Raw genomic sequence first — 21,897 nt, 5'->3', positions numbered from 1 at the left:
CAGAGGCCCTCTGGGCGTCTTGAACTGCCAAAAAGCATTGGGGCCTTTAGCGCCAGGGGAGCCCCGGCCACGTGCAGTGAGGGTGTATGAAGGAGGGCGGAGGCAATGATCCAAAAGGCCTTCCCGGCGCCACTGGTGGCAGGCACGTGGATCATATTTATGTCCGCTTCCTTGAAACAACATCCGGCTATCCGCCAATCATCGCGATAACCACAAGGCCGTGGTCCCCTCGCCACTATCACGTGGCTTCAGCGACTGTAGTGGCAGGGAGCCGTGGCTCCCTGCGCCGCCCTTATTCTGGGCACTGGTACGTACCACCCTGCAGCCGCCCCTGCCTCCCTTCAGGGGCTCCCTTCTCACTGCGCCGTCGCTGCTGCAGGCGGCAGACGTGGCGCATTGAGTGCGTCATTACGGCGCCGTCATTGGTGACGCCCCGCGGTCGCCGCACGCTCCGGCCGCGCTAACGACGGCTTCAGCATGGACACCCGAGGCGCCCCGCCGGCTCCGGGCCGGCGGCCGCACCCTCCCTGAACGAGCCGCCCGTCGGCAGCGGCAGGCAAGGCGAGCGCCACGGTCGCCGCCGGCCCGTCGCCGGGGCCAGCGCGTGACCGCCGCCGAGCTGGGGGCGGGTCGAGCGCAGCCCGTTCGGTCGTGTCAGCGCACGTGTGCTGACGCGCCATGCGGCGGGTTCTCACGCTGCTTGTCATGTTGTGATACATGGAATGTGTGATGGTCGAATCGGACATCATTCGGTCACGTGCTGGCCGACACAAGCGCCGTGCCCTATGACTCGCAAACCCGGCGGCTGAGCAGCTGCGCCGGTGGTATAGCCACGGGCCTGCACTGAGAGCCATAACCGTCACAGTGCACTCCTGGCTCCGCTGGTACTCCATTTGGATGAGCCAAAGTGCCTTGTAATCTTCAGATGTTCACCGCCCGGAACGATGTGGGAGTGGCTGCTCAAGTGTCAACAAATCGCTGATAAGAGGCCATCTGCCTGACAAGCCTGTCCGCTGTGGAGACTGCGCCGCCTCCACACCACTCCCCTGCAGGATATCACGGGCCAGTATTGGGAAACACCTCACGAATGTGGAACTGCAACAGCTGTCACGATGTCTTCTTGGCGCAGCTGATTTGTAATTCTGTTGGGATAGTGGCATACCAAATTTTAGACTAAACCAAACGGTTAGTGCGTCAGCCACACAAAACAGCCACTTCTCTCCAAAATGCTGCCATCTGCACCATTTGATTGGTGTATCTGAAGAAAGATACTATTTATCTCACCATCTGAAGATAGGTCGTAAATATCTTATCGTAAATATCGAAGCCGTAAATATCCATGAAATAAATGTCAGATATCCACGAATGTTTGCGCAGAAGAGCTGACAACACTGATAACTTACCATTCTACAGTGATTGGTAGATTTTCTTCTTTAATATCCTGTGTTGAAACCGGCAATGAGAAAAGTATTTGCTGCCAGGAAATAAGCCACAATCAACAGGGAAGTTCAGTGACCTAGTAGCTGAGGTTCCGCCGGGCCGCGTAGCCGGGCTGACAATTGTCCTCGACGGAAGCGGTGTCTGAACCGGTGGGGGCAGGACGGGTCACTAATTGAAACCCGAGGTCAAATTCCTGACGCCGCGGTGCGCACGACGACCACGCGTTCGGCTCGGTTGGCTGCCAACCGCTGGAGAAGAGCGAGGATTTCGCGCCTTCTCGCACAAGAGAACGTCTCTGGCTACGTCGCATGATCGGCGAAGCCTGAGGCCGAATATTTCTGACATTGGGAACCGCGGACCTCAGAACGCCACTTCTTCCTTGCGAGCCACGCGGGAGTCACGGTAACGACCTCCGGTGTTCCCCAAGGACATCCAAATTGGTGCTGACCGCGGTATGGGGTTCTCATTCACTGTTGTATGAGTTCCGCTGATTCTCCAGATAATAGGTTTATGTCTGACTGGTGCGGTCGGTTACCTGGATGCTCTCTCATGTGCGAGGCTTATATCAAGTTCCGGGGCCCGCAGTCCTCCCAGGAGCCACAGCCCGCAATCAGGGGTGCTACTTCGTCGTCGTTTGCGCCATCACGTCGTCTGAGCCTCGCTTCTCTGCCATTTCCACTGCAGTCGGTTCTGCTCTTTGATTATTGTCCAAACTTCTGTGAGTTGCCAAAGAAGCTTGTGATATCTTGGAAGAGGAATGCTCTTAGTGTGGAAATAGTGTAACTAAGGTGCTCCTCCAGCTTTGAAGCCTGCTTGCGTAAACACCTTTGGTGTTCATTTAAGCAAGTTAATGTTTGACGTACTTTGGAGCAGCTTTACAACTAAGTTGGAAGTTACATGAGGCCGATTGGATCGTAATATGCTGCAAGATTGATGACAACGTTCAGCCCCATTTGCCTGCAGTACCATGATGGTGGATTTCGTACCAGCATCTTGTGCCGATGTGGCGAGCGAATATGGCGCGAAGGCATCAAGCCTCTTTCACTCTTCCGATCATTTCTTTTCTTGTAAGGGACCACCAACGCGAAATTTCTGCTCACGTGCCACGCTCGCGATCCTTGATGGAACTTGAAGTGAGCCCTATTCATCCAATGGCTTCTTTCGCCATTATTACTGGCTTTTATGTCCTCTTTGGCTCCTCGCTCTTTTGGTCCATTATAATTCAAGTTGCTGCGCTGACTTGTTAGCGTTTTCGTATGGACGCTGGCGTGTTCCTTTCCAGATGCGATTGTCTTTTACTTATGATGGCATGTAACGGCTACAAGCGTCAGTGTATGTATGGGTTACGGCCTTTACGAGGATTTTGGCGCTCGGCTTGTACGACAGGCACTTGAATGAAATGGACACAAGCACTCCCGATAGAAGGCGAGGCGTTGAATACACTTTACGACGTTCATATTGGGTCGGGCAATGTCCAAACATTTAATATTGGAAATAATAAGCGTGTTCGGCATCAATGCCGACACTGATCCTGATGCTGCCTTTGCCAGGTCACCTAAGCGTCTTCAACATTGACTAGAGTTCACATTTCACCCGCAGCGCCAGCTAAAAACAATGCCAACTCTATGTAGAATCATCGTCGCCGGCGTAGCATCGCTCCTTTGCTGCCAGTGTCCGGCGCTGCACCTGGCTTGACGCGACGGACGCATTCTTGAAGCTGGATGCGCGGCTTCATCTGTGAGTTTCACTCTTAGCTGCCACGTTTCGGTAGCACTGGAGCGCGGGAGGGGGGGGGGGTGAGGCTAAAGGCGGCCCACGCCTCGTCCCCCACACCCGGCTGAGGACATGACTCGGTCTCGGCTGACGGACGTCGCAGTGCCTCGCCGCCGCCTCACCAGAGGTTGAAAAGAGGTGCGGGCTCATTGACATGCGGCGGCGAGAGCCTCAGAATGGATGCCCACTGAGAGGTGCGGCCATCCAGCGGGGGGTCACGCCCGCCATCCAGCCTCCCCCCCCCCCACCGCAGTCAGCGGTAGCGGTGCCTGGCCTGACGAAACAGGGTGCGGTCTCCGCTGCTGAGAACCCAAGAGCGCCCGAAGACGCATAACGATCGTAAACCAGCCGAAGACGGCGAGATGGAGAGCGAAATAAACCGGTGAGGCGAACAGAGATACCCACTGCAATCGGACAACGTCGACCCTGTTATTAGGATGTGTTTTCCTGGTGTGTTACCAGTGGTTTGTGATCTTCATTATAAGCCCATACACTTTCTGTTGCACGAACTGCATTGCTCGCACCATCACGCCCACTGCCCGCAAGTTTGGTTCCCATACCTCAGCAATGCATAAATCACCATTGTAATTACACCAACGAGAACGACCTCACCGCAGCCATTCGTCCAGAAACTTTGTTTGCTGGTTCAAAAACTTTGCAAGGCTGGTGTATGCCTCGAATCGGTAAATACCGACTCGCGACACATGCATACCTTTCCATGCTGATTTGAGAACCAGCTGGGTGGCTTGACCTCTTATGCTGACATCATCCTGCATCATTCATAACTTCTGCAAGAGCCATACTTGCGCTTCCGTTCCGTTTAACTCTACCATTACCCGTCAGCCGTCTCCTCCAAGCTTTCAGACGTTGGACATGATCCGGGTTCGCAACAATTGGCATATGGCTTCTGCGACACGCCGGCGGCTGGCGGCCGGGCCTCGGCTGTCACTCAGGGCGCCCCATTCTCAGCGGCTGCCCGCCAGCTCACGGCGACCGCAGGAACGCCGCCTGTCCCGCACAGACGGATGTACCGCTGAGCCGCTGCCGCATCCGCGACCGCGACCGCCGGCGGCGACGACCCTGTCCGTCGTCCGTGTTTCGCCTCACGCCCCCCCCCCCCCCCCCCCCCCGCCCCCAGCCGACCGGAGCCCTGCCGCAAGCACAGAGCAGCCCCCGATGTCAGACACCGCCGCTCGCCGACACGCGGACGCGCCGCTCCTCTCCCGGCCTCGGAACGCGCTGCGCTGCGTTAGGTACCATTCTAATGAAACCTTTCAGTATATACTAGTGCATATACCAGGCAGACAGCAACACAGGAAAAAGGATTTGTCAGATCATGAGATCAAGTGACATGCAGTGTTGGTATGGAATGGCCTTGCGACTCAGTTCACTTACGCTGTAGTTGTTACGACCACAAACATCCGGCGTAAATGCCGGGCAACAGATCATAGTCACAATTACATACTCTTCGTAAATAAGTGCATACCGGATCATAGGCACAAGTATACAAACCAGTAAACTAGCCCTGTTTTAAAACTAAGCACTCTGTTCCTCTTTGAAAACAATCAAAACTTTATCATCTTTGAGCACACCCGTTCCATGTCAGTGGCTATTGCTTCACGACCGTCGGCCTGGTAGTCCGTTGCTGACGGGACAGTGGTGTGCCTGCACTTGTCTATTTGATGGTAAATGGGTATTGATGGTAATGAGGTACTTATCATGTTCATCGCGTGCTCGAAGGGTGGGAAAACAACGAACCGCTGCAGAGGTTATGAGGTCCTTCGAAGCGAAACTTACTAATGCAGAAACAGCAATTCTTTCAGAAGATCGATGCACACTACCTCACACCGACAAAACGCCAGGGAATGTCACGTCGTGCATTACAGCCCGACGAGAAAATTGGCTGGTTCTTTAACGAGATCGAACCTACCGGAAAACCAGATGACATGAAATATGCGAGAATTTGCAGTGTATTGTCCTGATTCATTCCGTACCTGCCTTGTTTCTGCATGCATTTTCTCCTCGTTCCACAGCAATCTGCAAAGTTTTGGGGTTAGCATGAGTCCTACAGAGGACGGTGGTGCCTTACATGGGCCCATATAGGGTAGCCTCTGCAATAATGCTTTGAAAGATGGCTGGTCTTTAGGCCATGGTGTTATGTCGAGGTCGGTTTGATAGAACACTGCACGAATGATCACGGTATTATCTAGACTTGTGTGAACTTGATAAAGCAAAGCTGAACAGAATCCTCCCCCCAAAAGAAAACGAAGCGACGAAATACAACACTCTGGCATTCAACCCTCATAGAAACTAAAAACTGTCTCCGAAACAAGTTATGAGCACAGGTTAAAAAGCATGCCCATAACATGCACCTTAGCATTCAAAATAATCGAAAAAATATGAAGTATATCATCCGACGCATGGGATCATCGGGGGGCGGTGTCATCTGTTCAAAATCGACGAGGTTCTTTGCATCCTTCTACCATGAGTCTTATTCGTTCGTACACCTCTTTGTTGGAGGATAATGTACTTTGTTATATCTCGCGTCTGCAGCACGATGCAGCGGACGTAATTAAAAGCCGTCGAAGTAAGCCAGTTACAAAATGTTTTAAGCCTGTTTAGGTAATGCTGTTTTTCAGCTACTCCAGCTATGATGAGACAACACTTTTTGTCACTTTGCAACTAAGCGGGCTTCCGCGCCAGATAGCGCGGCGATTTCGCGTCCACTTAACGGGACTCGAGCCCGAATGTTTGGTATACCAGTCCAGTGTGTTGCCTATCACACCAGCAGGGCCCGATGAATTGGCCGCACTCTTAATTGCCGTTGATGTTGTACTTGCGATGATCGTTATGTTACGGTTTTTCAAGCTGGACATATTGATGTTTGTGTAAGCCTGCTTTTTTAAATACTTTTTCACTACCTACGAGCTTCGATAGGCGGATCCGATCTTTGCGCCATCTGATGCAGAATATCGCCATGCTGCAAAGCAACCAGATAATTCCGGCCGACCGAAACTGGAGGTACTAAAAAAACAGCCATGCACAAACATCCAATATACCCAGCTTGAAAACCCTATTATTTCAGACCTGCTCAAGGCGTAAGACCGATCGGAAGAAAGAATACTTGATCCTAAGAACCCCTGCTGAAAAAATGCTTAACACAACCTAACGTACGTCTGTACCCATCCCTGACTTTATAGTACCGCCCTTTGTTTACTTATGTTTTTAGAGAATTGAGACACGCGAAACCCTCCATCTGCTGAGAGCCTACCAATAAGAGGGTTCGAAAAAACCGGCAGATCCTGTGAGTTGGCCGCTATTCTTTGTGAAAGATTATAGCTATCAGTGCTCATGTTTCAGATTATGAGTGTCCCTGTTTCGTTCACAGTTATGGTCAAGCAGACAAAAGAGCGCGACATGAAATATGAGCGGATTCGTCTTGACTCATAGCGACGTCACTTCTCGTATGAATAAACCATGACACCGGTAGAGAACGCCCACCACCTTGGGCGGCCTTGTGATGGAAGGGTATATAGAGCTCATATTTCAGAGGGACATCACTTCATACTGTCAAATGTACAGGCAAACATGGCTCTGAGCCGACTGCTTGTTACGAAACCCAGCGGCCTTATTTGGCTTTTCACGATGGGCGACGCGCTTTTAACCATGACGTCGATGGAGTGTCCCCCCACATGTTCACGGCAAACCAGAAATAACGCTCAAGCTGTTCCTGCAGAGTAGGGTTCGTTGGTTCTCCGCTTCCGGCCCCTACACTGAGCTCATGCCTGCTGGCTCGCCAGCTTCAGAGCACGTTGCTGATTTCCCCAGAAGCGCTTACCGTTGTCACTCTGGACGCGCTCTCTCCCAACGTGAGAACGTGTACACGCTCGGCTGTCAGCATCCTTTAACAAGCAATTTCTTTACTATGCTCGGGAGCCGCGTGACTGCCTCTACCCTCGTTTGTGCTTGAATCTTTCTGTGTCCAACGTCTGCGTCTGGAAAAGAACGGGGTCATCCCCAACACCGTAAGATAAGGAGCAAGTGCTATAAAGCCGCAAGAGCAGTCATCACCCAACTGATTTCATCTTGCTGCAATGGAACTACGTAAATGTTGGGGAAAGGTTGGGAAAGGGGGTCAGCAACAGCACCCTGGTTGCACACCCTTTAACCTCGCCATACCTATGTTTCCAACCTAAACGAAAAACATCCTATCCTATCCTTACATTCCACCCCATGTCCGTCTCGCAAGCCACCATCCAATTGGCTTATATTGGGCCTCGAACAATTACGTATCAAGACAAGTGAAACAACGCCCACCTTTCCCTGCCGACGCCACACCGGTAAATGCAAGCACAAATACAAATGATTCTGATTTTTAGCTTTAGTCAGCCATTGCTCCTGTGCGACACGGCCGTGCACCGTCTTTTCTGAGCTGAAACCTTTATCAAAAGGCGAGCTATGTAACCTGGTTGTATTAGCATTCGGTGCAATGCCTAGAATCCATTCGGAACTCCTAGTGTTCAATGGATGTGGGCGGAAATGGCAACGCTCACGTGATCCCTGCACTCTGACCTCTTGGGCGCCGGATGCAGCCCGGCCTGGCCTTCGCTGGAGCGCGCTGTGGGCGATGGTGATGCTGCGGGCGCCGTCCTTTATGGGGCGACAATCGACTGCATCTCTGTGTGACCGGACTTTCAGAACTCGCCGGATGTTGGTGTCTTCCTGTCATACTGTGCCTCATGTTCTCATGCTGTGCTCTCCTAGAATGCACTCTGTTAGAGTGCGAAACCACTATTCGAGATTCTCGGAAGATCGCTGGGTAACCCGATTGGTTTGTGGTGCGTCTGGCGACTTGGTTGGAAGCATCCATAGCGCTGTGCCATAAGTACGCTTCTTACGGATGGTGGCGCGCGAATGCGAGGATCGTGCATGCGTGCTGCCAAGCAGATTCTAGTTTATTTTGCCTCAGCTTATTTTCCGCCGTTGATTATAGGTCTCGAGCCCTGACTGGCGTTTGGATAGGCGAATTTTGTTTGAGGAAATTAGATGGCACGACATCGTAACCCTGCGATTTGCAGGCCGTCCAAAAGACAGGTGTCTGCCGAATGAGCTGTCGAATTATTGCGGAAACCCATCAGTCCGCCACACCAGAGGTCGAAGCCATTCTATTTCAGTGGGAGTCGCTTGTAGCTAGCGCACTAGCTGCAACAACACAGCGCGATCGATGGCAGCGCGCCGGGAGGTTCGCGGCTCGCGGCCCGTTTCGTCACGGCCGATTTGACTGACCCCGGCTCAAAATGCCTTTATTTGCTGACCCAGAACTTAAAGTGTTTACAGGTGGTTTGTATTGCCAGAGTGACTGTATACTAAACAAATTTGGAAGTTTGGGAATACCATACTCACCAACTGAATCGGGAAAATGTTTTGTGAACCGAAAATAAACTGGTTTCCTACCGTGCGCTGCTCTTAGCTTTGTTGTTGGCTGTGAGTTAAGGCATCGTGGATCGCTCAGGGCTGGCTTCTTTGCACTTACTGACAAACTATGTAGCTTATAAACTTCTTAGGCAACGTTGAAAAACGATTAACATCAACAAGCAAATAAGTCTAGTGGCCGTTTTTTAATTGTAGTTTTTTATCGTATTCCCCTTAATCGTTATAAAGCTTGCTTCTCTCGAAGACGTCGTACATGGTGAAACAAGATGAACCAGAAATCTAGCAAGTGTGACGTAGGATGACACGGATTTCTTTCAGACTTACAGCAGCAGCATATACGAACAGTCCTACAGCATTTTGTATGGCAGTGTTGTAGGGACCGATAACTAGATTATGCGTCCTGCCAAGCATATCTTCCCATCCTGAAAACTACACCTGCTGTCCTGTCCTGCTTCCACGAGATGAAGAGAGCCCAAATGTCTGAAAACAGAGCACAAATTAAAAACAACGATCCAAACATCCATTTTTGCGGCTTACACCAGAACATTCCCTCCATCGTTTCGGTACATTTGAGCACCAGGAGAGCAGCCGAGGTGGCGGAAAGGTTTGTCCCCAGCCTAAAGCGAAGTTGTCGCCAGCGGGCGGCACGCGCAGGCCACCGTGAGGTGAAGCTGCACACGTAGCGAATACATCTGTAGGGACTGGTTGAAACTGATTTGATCAATCCGTGGATTGAGGGCAAATTCATGGATTTCAATGAGGTGGGTAATGCAATTTTCAAAACAGATGACCGTATATAATTAAAAGATGGGCCATTCATTGAGGATTGGAACTGAGTTTAGAATTGAATGTCAAATTATTAAAAGCAAATGTGTTCTTTTTTAGCATGTACTTGACATTTTTTCGCCACTCATTTGTGATGACATGTAACGGACCATACGGAACATTCTGTGAAATAGTAGATGGTTTAGCGGAATCGGCTATGATCGGTTCGTCTAATCGAATTTCAGGTGAACTGAATTGGGCTCGGTTCTGGAACATCGTCCCAGAAAGCCCTAGTGCACTGACATCATCGAAATTCACGTGGTCCAGCGTATTTCTATGATTGCTAGTATTTTCAGCACTGGTGAAAACATCCCGCCTCGTCATAACGTCGCTGCTCCGCGGCAGCCGATGCGCCGATGCCACTGACACTGTGTTGGCCGGGACGCGGCAGCTGAGTGCCAATTCACGCGCAGGCCCCCTCAGCCGGAGCAAACACGCCCCGGCGAGTGAACAGCGCTGCCTGGGAGAGTCCCAGCTGGCCACTTTTTGCTGCGTTGCGCTGCGATGCGATGCGAAACGAAACGGAAATGAAAAGAAGCACAACAACCAAAATCACGGACTTATGATCTCAGGAAACCACCGGCGACAAACCTCATCTAGTTAAGACGGCACATTATGTTTGTTCCACAGAAATTCCCTGCGAAGAGCGAAATCGGTTACTGAAATTCCAGTTTTCATCTGCCAAGAGACGGCGCTCTCTCTCGTCTCGCACATAGGCTGCAATGTGGAGCGCTTCGCTGATTGGTTGACACATTATGCTACTTCTCAGTTCCGTTTCGCCTCGCATGACATTGCGATGCTACTCAACGGAAGTTGACCGGTGTGAGGGGCCTTTAGTGTAGGCAAACGAGTCAGCTGACCAGCGTTGAATGTAGTCTGTCGCTGAGCGCTTACCACGCTCAACATCCATCACATGTAGGGCGTTCTCAGCATGCTCGTCGATGACAGATGGCTTATAACTGCACACACTTGCAAACAGTCTGTTCTTTCCGCACTTATGAAGCGTTGCACGATGAACTATGCTGGTTTAGTATGCTGCAGTCCTTACAGAAGCATGTCCAGAATGCTGGTGCCTTCGACGACAAACTTGGCGCACCCTGAGTTTGACTGCACGGACAGCAGGAACTTTTCCCTTTCTGCCAAGCATTTTGGTGCATCAGCTAAAACCATGGGCTTTGCCTCAGGTTTACTTCCATTAGCAGTCACTTCTGGAGCCCAAGGCTGGAGATTTACTCCACTGCATTGTCTCCTTACAATGCACCTGCCATTGCACTACGCTGCAAGCCGGTAATGGATTACGTTATCTGGGTCGTCCACGAAAGCGAAGTATAAGCAGGTAGCTGCTGACGACGCCAAAACTTCTGGCGCTCCGAGGCAACATTCTTGCTTGGAGCAAAGTACTCACTCAGCCGCTGCTGAGCAAATTGAAATTCAGCTTCTCTTTCATTCTCCAGTCCGTGCCAGTCAGATGTGTCTGGAAAACGGAGGGGCCTCAGCCGCCAAGCAATGAGGGCAGGTAGACCTCTGACGGGCATCGTTTAAGTTAAACCACCTAACCACCTAAGCGACAATGCAGTTGTTAAACAGCTGTACTCAGTGCAGGCGGTTCGCTGGCCGGCGGCAAACATCTGCCAAGATTGTGAGGGAATGCTTGGAAGGTATGGTTTGTACCACATCATTTGTCCTTGGCCTAGTTGTTCGCACCCTTGCGGATCATTAAACAAAGTTTTGTCTACCAAGGGGACTGCGATTGGTTTGGATATTGTCACGAGCTGAATGTTCGTTTAACTGCATTTTCCTCCGGTGCATTTTGCTCGCATTCTATGTTTTTGATCTTCATCGCGTGCGTAACCTAGATGTGGCACAAACTTAAACCCTAGCTAACGTCTTTCAGGTTAATCTGCGCCTTCCGCTTGACCTGCGGTCCTTTAGTTTGAGAAGCGACTGTTTATCCCAGATGTCGATTCCTTTGCCCGGTCCTCAACCCTGCACTCTGCTCCACAGCCCTTGGATCCGGTCCTCAACCATGTAGTCTGTTCCACAGCCCTTGGGCCCGGTCCTCAACCTTGCAGTCCGCTCTACAGCCCTTGGATCCGGTCCTCAACCCTGCAGTCTGCTCCACAGCCGTCGGATCCGTTCCTCAACCCTACAGTCCGCTCTACAGCCCTTGGATCCGATCCTCAACCCTGTAGTCCGCTCTACAGCCCTTGGGCCCGGTCCTCAACCCAGTAGTCCGTTCCACAGCCCTTGGTCCCGATCCTCAACCTTGCAGTCCGTTCTACAGCCCTTGGATCCGGTCCTCAACCTTGCAGTCCGCTCTACAGGCCCTTGGATCCGGTCCTCAACCTTGCAGTCCGCTCTACAGCCCTTGGATCCGAGCCTCAACCCTGCCGTCCGCTCTACAGCCTTTGGGTCGGTCCTGAACCCTGTAGCCTGCTCCGGCCTTCCGCCCCCCCCCCCCCCCCCCCCCCCTGTTCTCCCCTAATCCCTCCGTGCCACGTGGCGCCAAGGCCCGGCGACGATGAAATACAATGGTGGTAATCCGGCTGCTCCTGCCGTGCTTGGGTCGACTCAAAGGGACCGCCCCCCCCCCCCTCAGCACCGGTGCCAGGTGGGGCCCCTGACACGAACGTGCTGCTGGGTGCCGGGTCTGAGCAGCTCGATAAGGAGATCAGGCGGGGTCTAAGTGGATACTGTCCGAACCGCTCTCGTTACCGCCATCCTTTGTCCACCGTCATTGTTAAATGAACGGGGAGCATGGACAAGAACATGTAGTGCGTACAAGTAGCTGGGTCTGAATCGGAACACGCACAGCGGAGGTATAGCAGCGGCTTTGGTCGGAGATGGACACTGGCGGAATATAAACATGGCATCATAACAGTGATGAGAGATATTTCTGAATGTGGACTCGGTGGAATGTGTCTGTTAAAGAACTATTCGTTGATTTCCTGATGTGGCAAGGCCCCGGCATTCATGGGCGCACTTTTGTAAGCTTCGAACCTTGGTGGCTCAGGAACTACCAATGTTATGCGTTGCGAAAGGATCGGGGACGCGCTCTGTTGTCTTTTTCAGCAGCTTAACGGTCGCCAAACCGGCCATCTTCGCGTGCGCACACCATCTTCGCATGCGCAAACTTTGCTCGGGCATTATCTTTTCAGCTTGTCGGTGTAATAGGCTTAGGATGGTGCCGCTGGTCCTGATCATATCAAGCTAATTAGCCCCCACCCGCGCGACGATGGGACAGAGGGGGTGGATCGCTCGCGTTTGAAGTGCTGCTTTGTGGAACGTTCTTTTGTGGCGGCTATTTAAATCAGGAGGCCAGAGGAGCGGGTTAGTCACTCAAGAACTGACTCCAACAGCCACTGCCGATCTCCTCGAGCCAACGCACTCTTAGCTTGCTCCAGCCCACCGCTCCTGCCCTCGTTCCAGCAGGTCACATTAAACTAAGCTCCGAAAGACCACCCCTCTCCTCGGCCTCTACGCGCCGTTGTGAATCGAACAGCGATGGCAGCGGGAGGTGGGACCGGCCGCGGATTCAGTCCGATGGTGTGGGGGTCGGAACTCGCCGTGAATCCAATGACGGCGGACAGGACTGGCCGTGGATGCGATGGCGGCGTGGGGAATAGCCGTGAATCCGATGGCAGGGGCGGAACTGGCCGTGAATCCTATGGGGGGGAGGGGGGGGGGGGGTTGGAACTGGCCGTGAACCCGATGGGGGGAGGGGGGTTGGAACTGGCTGTGAATCCGATGGCATGGCCGAATCTGGCGGTGAATCCGATAGCCGTGGCGTGTGGAGCTGGCTGCGAATCCGATGGCGGCGGGTGGGGCCGGCCGTGAATCCTATGGCGAGGGCGGAATTGGCAGCGAACCCGATGGCGACGGGGTAGGGGAGTAGCAGATGACGGCGGGCAGCATTGACCACGGCGGACTGACCATTGCCGACCTGTGCTGGACCTGCGTCCGCCGGCGCCCGGACAATGCCGGCCGCTTGCATCACGCGGCAGACGCCGCCCAGGGCCTATTCTCGGCCGCGGCATATATCGGGCTCGGTGCGCCGCCAATGTAAACGGCATCGGCGCAGCTCGTGCTGGGCATGCCGCCGCGGCTGTTGACGTGATCAGAGTGGCGTCTAACAACAAAGCAGCCGGTCAGGCGGCGTGTTTTCGGCGTTGGATGGCGTTTTGACGGGGGATGGAGCCGCCCGGCGCCGCCCGGACGAACAATGCGCCACTGAAGTGACGGGCGGGTTATGTCGGTGGGAAGGCGATTTATTAGTCAGATGAGGTGGAATGTCGATTAATGCGATGACGAGGGTCGTGCGGGTTGGATTCACAAGTGAACGCAGGGATTGGTGGTTTGTTATACTGACATCGTCGTCGGCCAACTGACTGAGCTTATGCTGGCCAGCCGACTGACGGAGCTTACGTTGAAGGGACCTTATGGTGGCTGACCAACTGACTGGTCTTACGCTGGCTGACCAGATGAGTGAGCTAATGCTGGCTGAGAAACTCACTGAGCTTACGCTGACTGGCCAACTGAGTGAGCTTACACTGATTGACCAACCTAGTGAGTTATCCTGACTGACCACCAGGCTGAGTTTACGCTGGCTGAAGAACTGACTGAGTCTGCGCCACCTCACCAACAGACTGAGGACACTAAGTTAGTTTGCCCTCACGCGATCGCGTTTTGTGGCTTTCAACTGGTGTTACGAAGAATACGATTTGCTCCTATAAGCTGACACAAGAACTACTGTAATGCTAAATGTCAGTGATAAGAAGTTTATTAGGAAGACGGTAGCTAATGCCGTAAAACAAAAGTACAATCCACTGCCACGAGAATAGTTAATAACAAACATTGCTGTCCACAAACCTTACAATCCACTGCCACGAGAATAGTTAAAAACAAACATTGTTTTGGGGGCTTAATTTTGTAACAATCCGTTGTGACGATGTAATGGAAAACTGCGAAAACCCAGTTGCACCTGGTTGTGATCACCTGAGAGTGTAGGTACTGACCATTGAAAGGCAACGACTCTGGGGTGCGCGCTGCTCTCCTGGGAGCCTCTGTACACGCCGCCCAGTCTCAGCTCGCGCCGGCTCGTTCCGACCCACAGCCGTCGTGCTCGAGAGCGGCTGCTCTTCGGCACGTGCACCGCGTGCCGGCCGGCTCCGTGATGTGTTCCTCGTTAGCGGACTGGTCGTGCAGGGGTGGGTGATCGCCTCCCCCCCGCGATCGTGCAGCAGCCACGCGTCCCGCTGTAGGTCAGAGGTGGGTCGAAAGCGCCGATTACCGAGTTACAGGGTCGTGTTCTTTTGTGCTACAGGTTTGAGCACCCGGGACACTCCCTCGGAGATCGGAGGTCGCTGAGACTGCCCCCAGCCGGCGATCGCGGCTGAAGATGGAGACCGAAGTCAATATTACGGTAAGTGGCGCTCCGTCGTGCGCTTCGAAGAGTCGTCGTATATCAAATAATCGAGCTGCAATATGGTGATATTTTCCAACAAAAATATATTATTCGTCAGTCGAAAAGCGTCACCGTGTTGTCTGCACTGCTTTCCGCTAGAAGGTGAACGATGGCGGAGGGAACACTGGGAGACGAGCAACGGTGGACAGCGTCGATCCATGTCGTTGCGATGCGACGACGCTGGCTGTGGCTGTGGTTGTGGTGAGGTCATATTTTAACCACTTCACCAGTCGGGTAGAGCGAATATGCACCGTCCGCCTTGATCATTACCTCCCGCGACACGGCCTCAACATTTTCATAACTGACTGGCATTTCATCAAACGGTGCTGATCGAGCGTTGAATGACCGTAACCATGACGACCGAGACTCACTTCAGCCGACGACATGATCAACGGGCGGGCATTCGGCGAGTGATTTTCATCACCTCGGTCAGGCCTCGCGTGCAATTGTGAGCCATGCTCGGCCATAAGCTGACCACCGGCTGACGGCTCCTGGTCCACAGAGCTGGATTGATAGACAGCCATCGAGTATTGATACCACCGCGGCGCTGAATCCCGCCTAGTGCCGACGCGGCGTCGCGGCGTCCCAGCGTTTTAATATCATCGCTGAGCGGAGGCAAACAATAGAAGAGCGGAGCTCAGAGGGGGGGGGGAGGGAGGAGGGGGGGGGGGGGAGGGGCACAAACGAACCGCGCGAGTCTGCGTCAAGCTAGGGTACGAAGACGACGATGGTGGCGACTGTGGGCATGGCTAGGGACGGCCAGCGACCGGCCCACCGGAGCCCCGCACGACGGCGCGCCCGGCCAACGCCGATCGTTATCGATGCGGCGGCACGACCCCGTCACAGGGTCTGTCGCCGCGACCGCGCACCGTCAGCCGAGGCGCACAGCTGACTGCCCCTGCGTGCAGCGATCGGACGCGTGGATGATGTATGACCCCAATCAGGCAGCCATTTGTCTCTTGAGGTGGAGGCAATCAGGGAACGATCTCGCAAGGGTCAACGCATCCGACCGGCTCCTAAATCTCCATCGATTATCGACTGAATTCGGTTCCGTGGCGGAGCGTCTGAGGGCATCTGCTTTATAATTGCGATGGTGGGTATCTCGCATGTGGCACAACTACTGAGCTGTCTGGGATTCGGAGTCTGCACGGCACATATTGCAGTCCTCTGCGGTATTTGCCAATGAGAGACGGAGGCGACTGCGTGGTGAATAATGTGAATAGAAATAGCATGTTGACGTTGAATTGCGGACTTTTTGGACTGGTGTAAGGCTTGCGACAGTGATGTACTGACTTGTCCGGTTTAAGTGCTGAGACAGTTTCATTAAATTACACGAACAAGATAAATCATGCGCTGAGCGAAATGCTATCAGCCAGCGCCTGGCCTCAGCGACGGTAGCTAGTGATTGCGGTCGCAGACTAGAGCTAGGTCTTAAATTGTCAACCTGACAAGCAGACTCGGACTGACGGCAAGAAAGACGTCCTTAGGACATCATTATTAGCATCAAAGATTCCGTTTGCGGTGAAATCAACGGCGCGTTCATGTGCATCCTGAACAACCAGCGGTATGTTTTTCTGATCAATTGCCGTGGTGGCGAGTTGCCTCTTTGACTGCGGCCTTCTTGTCTGGCGTCCGGGATTGTGGTCTTTTTACCTGGTGACATGCTGTCTGGCTTTAAGCACTGGTTAACCTATTGCTATCGCCGCCAATGCAATTTGTATAACAGCCCATGCATCGTCTACCAAAGGACTGGCAGCTTGAGTCCGTCATGGTTCGGTTAGACCCGTGGGTGGTTGTACTGAACGAGGAAATCCATGGAATGGACATGGCATTTTGAAGAAAAAATCCGAGTGCAGGTATGATCGCGGGTATAGGCGTGACAAAATATGAACATGATCATGGCTACCAGCAATGCAGAATGTGTAGACTTTAAGAAAGGAACAAAAAGCTAGGACCAAACGCGTGCCAATCACTAGTGCCAAATCAAAGCGATCGGTATTGACCTGGTTTAAAGTCGAGCTCCATGATTGTTCCACCTATCTCGAATGGCGGTCAAAAAGACAGTCACGTATACCGTACGTGCGCTTTTGATAAGGGGGTGGAGGTGAAATGGTGCGGGATTGAGTAACTTGTGTGCAGACCTTTGCATCCGCCGAATTCCAAGTTGCTGGGTCATGACCGCGTGAATCCGGAGACTCAAAGTCCAAATATCTTGTCACTGACCACCTTAATGTTGGTGTTATACGTAAATAACATCCAATCGTATATAATGTAACAATAACATCGTATCAGAGGAGATATTCAAGTATACAACTTTTGATGCTGCCAATTCCAAGGCCCTTCCGGCAGAGGGGGCGAACCCAAGACATCCACCAGTCCCGTGCAGTTGAACCTGCTGGGTCACAGTGGAGCTGCTTGTCGATTGGTATGCATGTTACGATCCTGGCCGCCGAATTTCACCACCCAGCTGTAGGATGGTGACAATGGAAGAGGGGTGCCAGTGGGGGAAGGGGGCGGGGGACGTGCTGTTACGCTCCACGTGCGATATGCAGCACCTGATCGGCTGGATTTGGCCGAAACTGATCACACTGTCACCTGGCCATGAGCAAGCCCATCGTCACACCAGACTGCGCCGTCCGACTCTATGCAATCGGGTCTCAGGGAAAGGCGATGTAATGGTTGAACACGCCTATTACGCGGATGTGTATAATATGTATGTGAAAGAGAGACACGGAGATGTGGGTGTTAAGCAGATCAATACTGAGTGAGCCTCATTTGCGCATGCTGGTGTGTTTCCATTAAGCCATGTAGCCGGCGGTGAAGGATATAAGCATGTGCATCAGCTTCTGAAATGTGAACGACATTTGTTTGTCATAGACGAATCAATGGACAATTACTATATTTTTGTCATGCTCTGTTTGGATACTTACAGGCTTGGCACACTTGGCATGATGCAAGCATTGTGATAACTGTAAATAGTGGTATTTTCATGCCCAGTTATGTTTTAATACAGAAGAAGTGTGAAAGCTATGCACGATGAAGTTCTGTTGAAAACGTTTTATTTCATTAGCTTATATTCTACACAGGCAGATAATTGCAAAGGGGTGAATGAGGTTTTTATATCGCTGATAATGGGTGAGCACAGGCACGACCATTCAGCCACGGGGCGTGTGCAAGTTTGCAAATCTAGCCCATGAAGGCCTCTTCTAGCAGCTAAACCCGGCTAGCGGGTCAGACAGTCTGTAATGTGTAGAACAGGTTGCAGCACGTCTCATGGGCTATGCTTAAATACAGCAATTGTCGTGTTAATCCAGCTGCATGGGCGACTAAATGCGTGTATAAAGTATATCTGACAACGTAAATTGCACGGCTTGAGATTAGAGGCCTGGTGAACACGGTCTGTTTCTGAGCCCTGACGGGACCAACTACGGCATTTTTGAACAAGGTAGTACAATGCATAAGACAACTGCCGAATTATGACCATTTTGACGAAGGATTCACGTTTTATGCCATTGTAACAATTCAGCATAACGGGAAATGTTACGTTCTTAGAGTCACTGATATCTATTTTCAATCCTGTCTTTATTTTGTCCTCCCCATCCCGCTTTAAGGGAGGTGCTCAGTCTTGCCCTACTCAAGACCGAAGATCTTGTAGTTCCTGAGTCACATGCCCGCTAAGATGCGCAGACTTTTTCAAGGTCATTGAGGCAAAGCTGCACAAGCTTTAATCACGAATCATGTTTTATGCTATATAATGTAAGAAATTTGACGTGATTGCGATTCATTGCGGAAATGATACTTGTAGTCAAATAACTTAAGAATAGCTCCCTAGCCGAGTATGCAAATACAAGTAAACACTCTGAACCCACGGATAAATATGTAAGAACACCCCAAAAAAGGGCCAAAACATGAGCACATAACGATGTTTGGTTTCGCAAACACCTCCAGCTCCGCCACGGCCACCTCCCGGAAAATTGAAGATAAGTGCCAAGACAAGTGAGACGGGAAACAAGTTTGTGCTTGGGTGACAGTTTCGCACGGCTAGTCTGGCGGCACATTAACATCGTACAAACGCTCTATGATGAAATCAAACAGTGGCGTATTAAGAAGCATATTTACTCAGTAGAGAAACTTTGTCTGATGGAGCAGCCTTTTCCACTTGTAAGTGTTTTTATAGTTATGAGCGAGCTTATTTCATCATATCTTATGCTTGCATTGCTTTTTCCTAAGAAATGGAGCATTCCCTTGAAACGAGGTACGGGAAACGATTGCATTGTTTATCCGCGAAAGACGCCTCTAGGTTTTGGAGTTGTCGGTGTAAGCCCGTATTCTGCTATGATGTTTTAGGCATTGTTCTGGTTGATGGTCAGCTTATATTCTGCTCTGATGTTTGAGGTATCGCTGCGGTTGATGCAATGCATGCAAAATCTATCGTTTTTTACGTGACCATGACATCCCAGTTGTGAAACGGCAATCCTTAAACCAAGCACAATGTATGCAGCCTTGTCAAATATGACATTTCATCCGCTTGCAGTGCTCGTGAGAATGCCTCCAAAATACCTTGATTTTAAAAGACTGTAACATGTCTGCCAGGTGGGAGGCTGGATAATCTGTTGGATCCGCCAGGATTTTGAATGTGAAGCACCTTTCCCACGCACTCATAACAGGAAAAGGTACCAAATAAACATAAAAACCGCCTACAATATTAAAGGCATGCAAATACATTGTTACTTGAAGTTACGTATATATATATATATATATATATATATATATATATATATATATATATATATATATATATATATATATGTGTGTGTGTGTGTGTGTGTGTATTCATGTTTAAAACTTACGTCCCAATGTGCTCAATAGCGTGTGAAAATGTAGATCATTCGGCGTCTGCGAAATTAGTAAAAATGGGTAATGTTCGGATAACGTGTCAGGTGTCTCCTGGCGTAAGGCAAGATCTTTTTTCCATTTCTTAACTCTATCTGTCCCACCGTGCGAGACAATCGCTCTCATTCGAAGCACGTGATTGTCCCACTTTAAAAGCGCTATCAATAACGGGGCAGATACGGAGTTAAACAACCCATCGCTCTCTTGGTGAAAACATAGACTGATGGTTTTTTCGTGACAAAGAGATTGATTGGATCTTCAGGCTGGGACGCATGAGATCCTTTTGCTCGGGATTCTTAGCCACCTGTCTTCGTCACTAATTGGATAAAGATCGAGGAAATGTCCGTGCCGGGTCGGGTGGCAGGAGCTCGGAGAGCACATCACCATCCGAGGCGCACTCCCCTCCGCCCGTAGCCCGCTGCTAATCCGGTGCACGGGTGTGTCGGCCAGCTGATAACCCAGTGAGCTATCACGCCGCCGGGCAAGTAGCTTGCCGAGCGGCGAAGGTGAGCGCTGAGCAGGTGAACCGGTGAGCCGGCGAGCTGACGAACCAGGGAGCTAGTGAGCTGATGATCTGACCAGCCGTTGAGGTGGTGGGCCGGTGGGTGGGGGCGGGGCACGCTTGGAGAGGGGCGCGGGGCGAGCTGCACCACCTGTCTGGGATTGCGGCCGGCTTTAGATCTTTGACGTTGGGCTTCAGACAGCTGGGCGTTCCAGCGCAGTCGTAAAACGCTCATTAGCCGAAACAGGGCTGTCCTGGCAAGATGAATGAAGTCTTGTTATCGTTTTACAGTCAATCTGAGCTTTACGATGCTGCGATGCTATCTTCATCCAGCGTTGTGATGTCATGATATTTTATTAAGACCTAATTCTACGGCATGATACTAAAATTGCGGCAATGGGATGGTTGACTATTCAATTATCACCCATTTCAGAGCTGACCCTCGTTAAAACGTTGATTTCTTCATCGAGATTGCAACGGACCGCGATGGTTGAAAGTGCTGGCCGTAACCGGTGCACGGTTTACGAGTTCCTGGCCATCTTGGCCGTTGTAAAGGCTCTGGAGAAGGACGAAGTTGCACTTGTGCTACTCCGGTGCGACCTCAGGCGGTCTTACCCATCGGTAAGTGTCGGAGCTGAGGCGGCGCATGGCCACCAACCCAGGGAGACGGAGCCCGTCACCGTGCACGACAGCCCGGTGCAGCCCCTCCCCACCACCCGAAATGGGTGCAGGAGCCTGGAAATACCTTCAGCGCGGACGCGGCAGCCCGCATGTGTCCTGGCGTTGCAGCGGCGCCACGCACCGCAACGCAAGCGCAGCTGCAGCGGTGCGTCCTTGCGTCGGCGGCGGCCAATGACGGCGGCCAACGGGGGCGGCTGTCCGGCTGCCCCAATTTCAGCCGATGGCGGCCGCCTGACTGGTGACAGGTAGACTGCGCCGCGGGTCACCCGGACATCCGGGCCGGTCTACCATGAGTCCAGTGTCGCGCGTTCTCCTCCCACCATGAGTCCAGTGCCGTCCGTTCTCCTCCCCCGCCGCTCCCAAGGGAGCCCGTGGTGGCGCGATTTCTGCAGACCGTCCGAATAGTCGCCACAGATAACAGAATCCTCCCATTTCAAAAGAAATGGATATGTACAGGTTACATCGCTGTCGTTCAGCTTCACGTGATATTTATTTGGCCGGGTTTTGTGTGCAGTGCATTGTTTGCTGTGACGCTACTTGATACAGCTTGAATGCGTTACAAGAGTAATCAAGCGACAGAAAATAAGCTGGCACTAAAACCATCCCTGCAATACACTGATTGTAAAACTTGCTTGCTCGGAGATGATTGTGGCGCGGAAGTTTCAAATGACAAGAAACACAAAAATTAGTATGTCGCATGAAATGCGGTGAAACACAGCGTACGTGTCACTAATTTAGTCTACTTAGTTATAATGTGCAATAACATTCACACCAGCGTTGTTCTCTCAAGAGACTGAAAAAATCAAATGTGTCTGCAAACCAGGGAACGTAGATATTGCTGTGGGCTATGTGTTTCATTGAACGATACCAATAATTTACGTGACGT

The 21,897-nt window shown here is 51.8% G+C and overlaps 1 protein-coding gene across 1 annotated transcript in view; it reads left to right on the top strand.

The window, feature by feature from the left end:
• LOC119096559 (calcitonin receptor) overlaps nucleotides 1-21,897 on the top strand; it is a 151,871-nt gene that overhangs the window by 26,085 nt on the left and 103,889 nt on the right. The window contains exon 2 of the mRNA XM_037219464.1: nucleotides 14,795-14,893. Coding sequence (XP_037075359.1) covers nucleotides 14,870-14,893 — 24 coding nt within the window. The 5' untranslated portion in view covers nucleotides 14,795-14,869. The remainder of the gene's footprint in view (nucleotides 1-14,794; nucleotides 14,894-21,897) is intronic.

Source organism: Pollicipes pollicipes, unplaced genomic scaffold (genome assembly GCF_011947565.3).
Source record: "Pollicipes pollicipes isolate AB1234 unplaced genomic scaffold, Ppol_2.1 Scaffold_4295;HRSCAF=5057_pilon_pilon_pilon, whole genome shotgun sequence".
NCBI lineage: Eukaryota > Metazoa > Arthropoda > Thecostraca > Pollicipedomorpha > Pollicipedidae > Pollicipes > Pollicipes pollicipes.
Note: the sequence above shows the minus strand (reverse complement) of the source record. Positions and strands in the feature narration are given on the sequence as shown.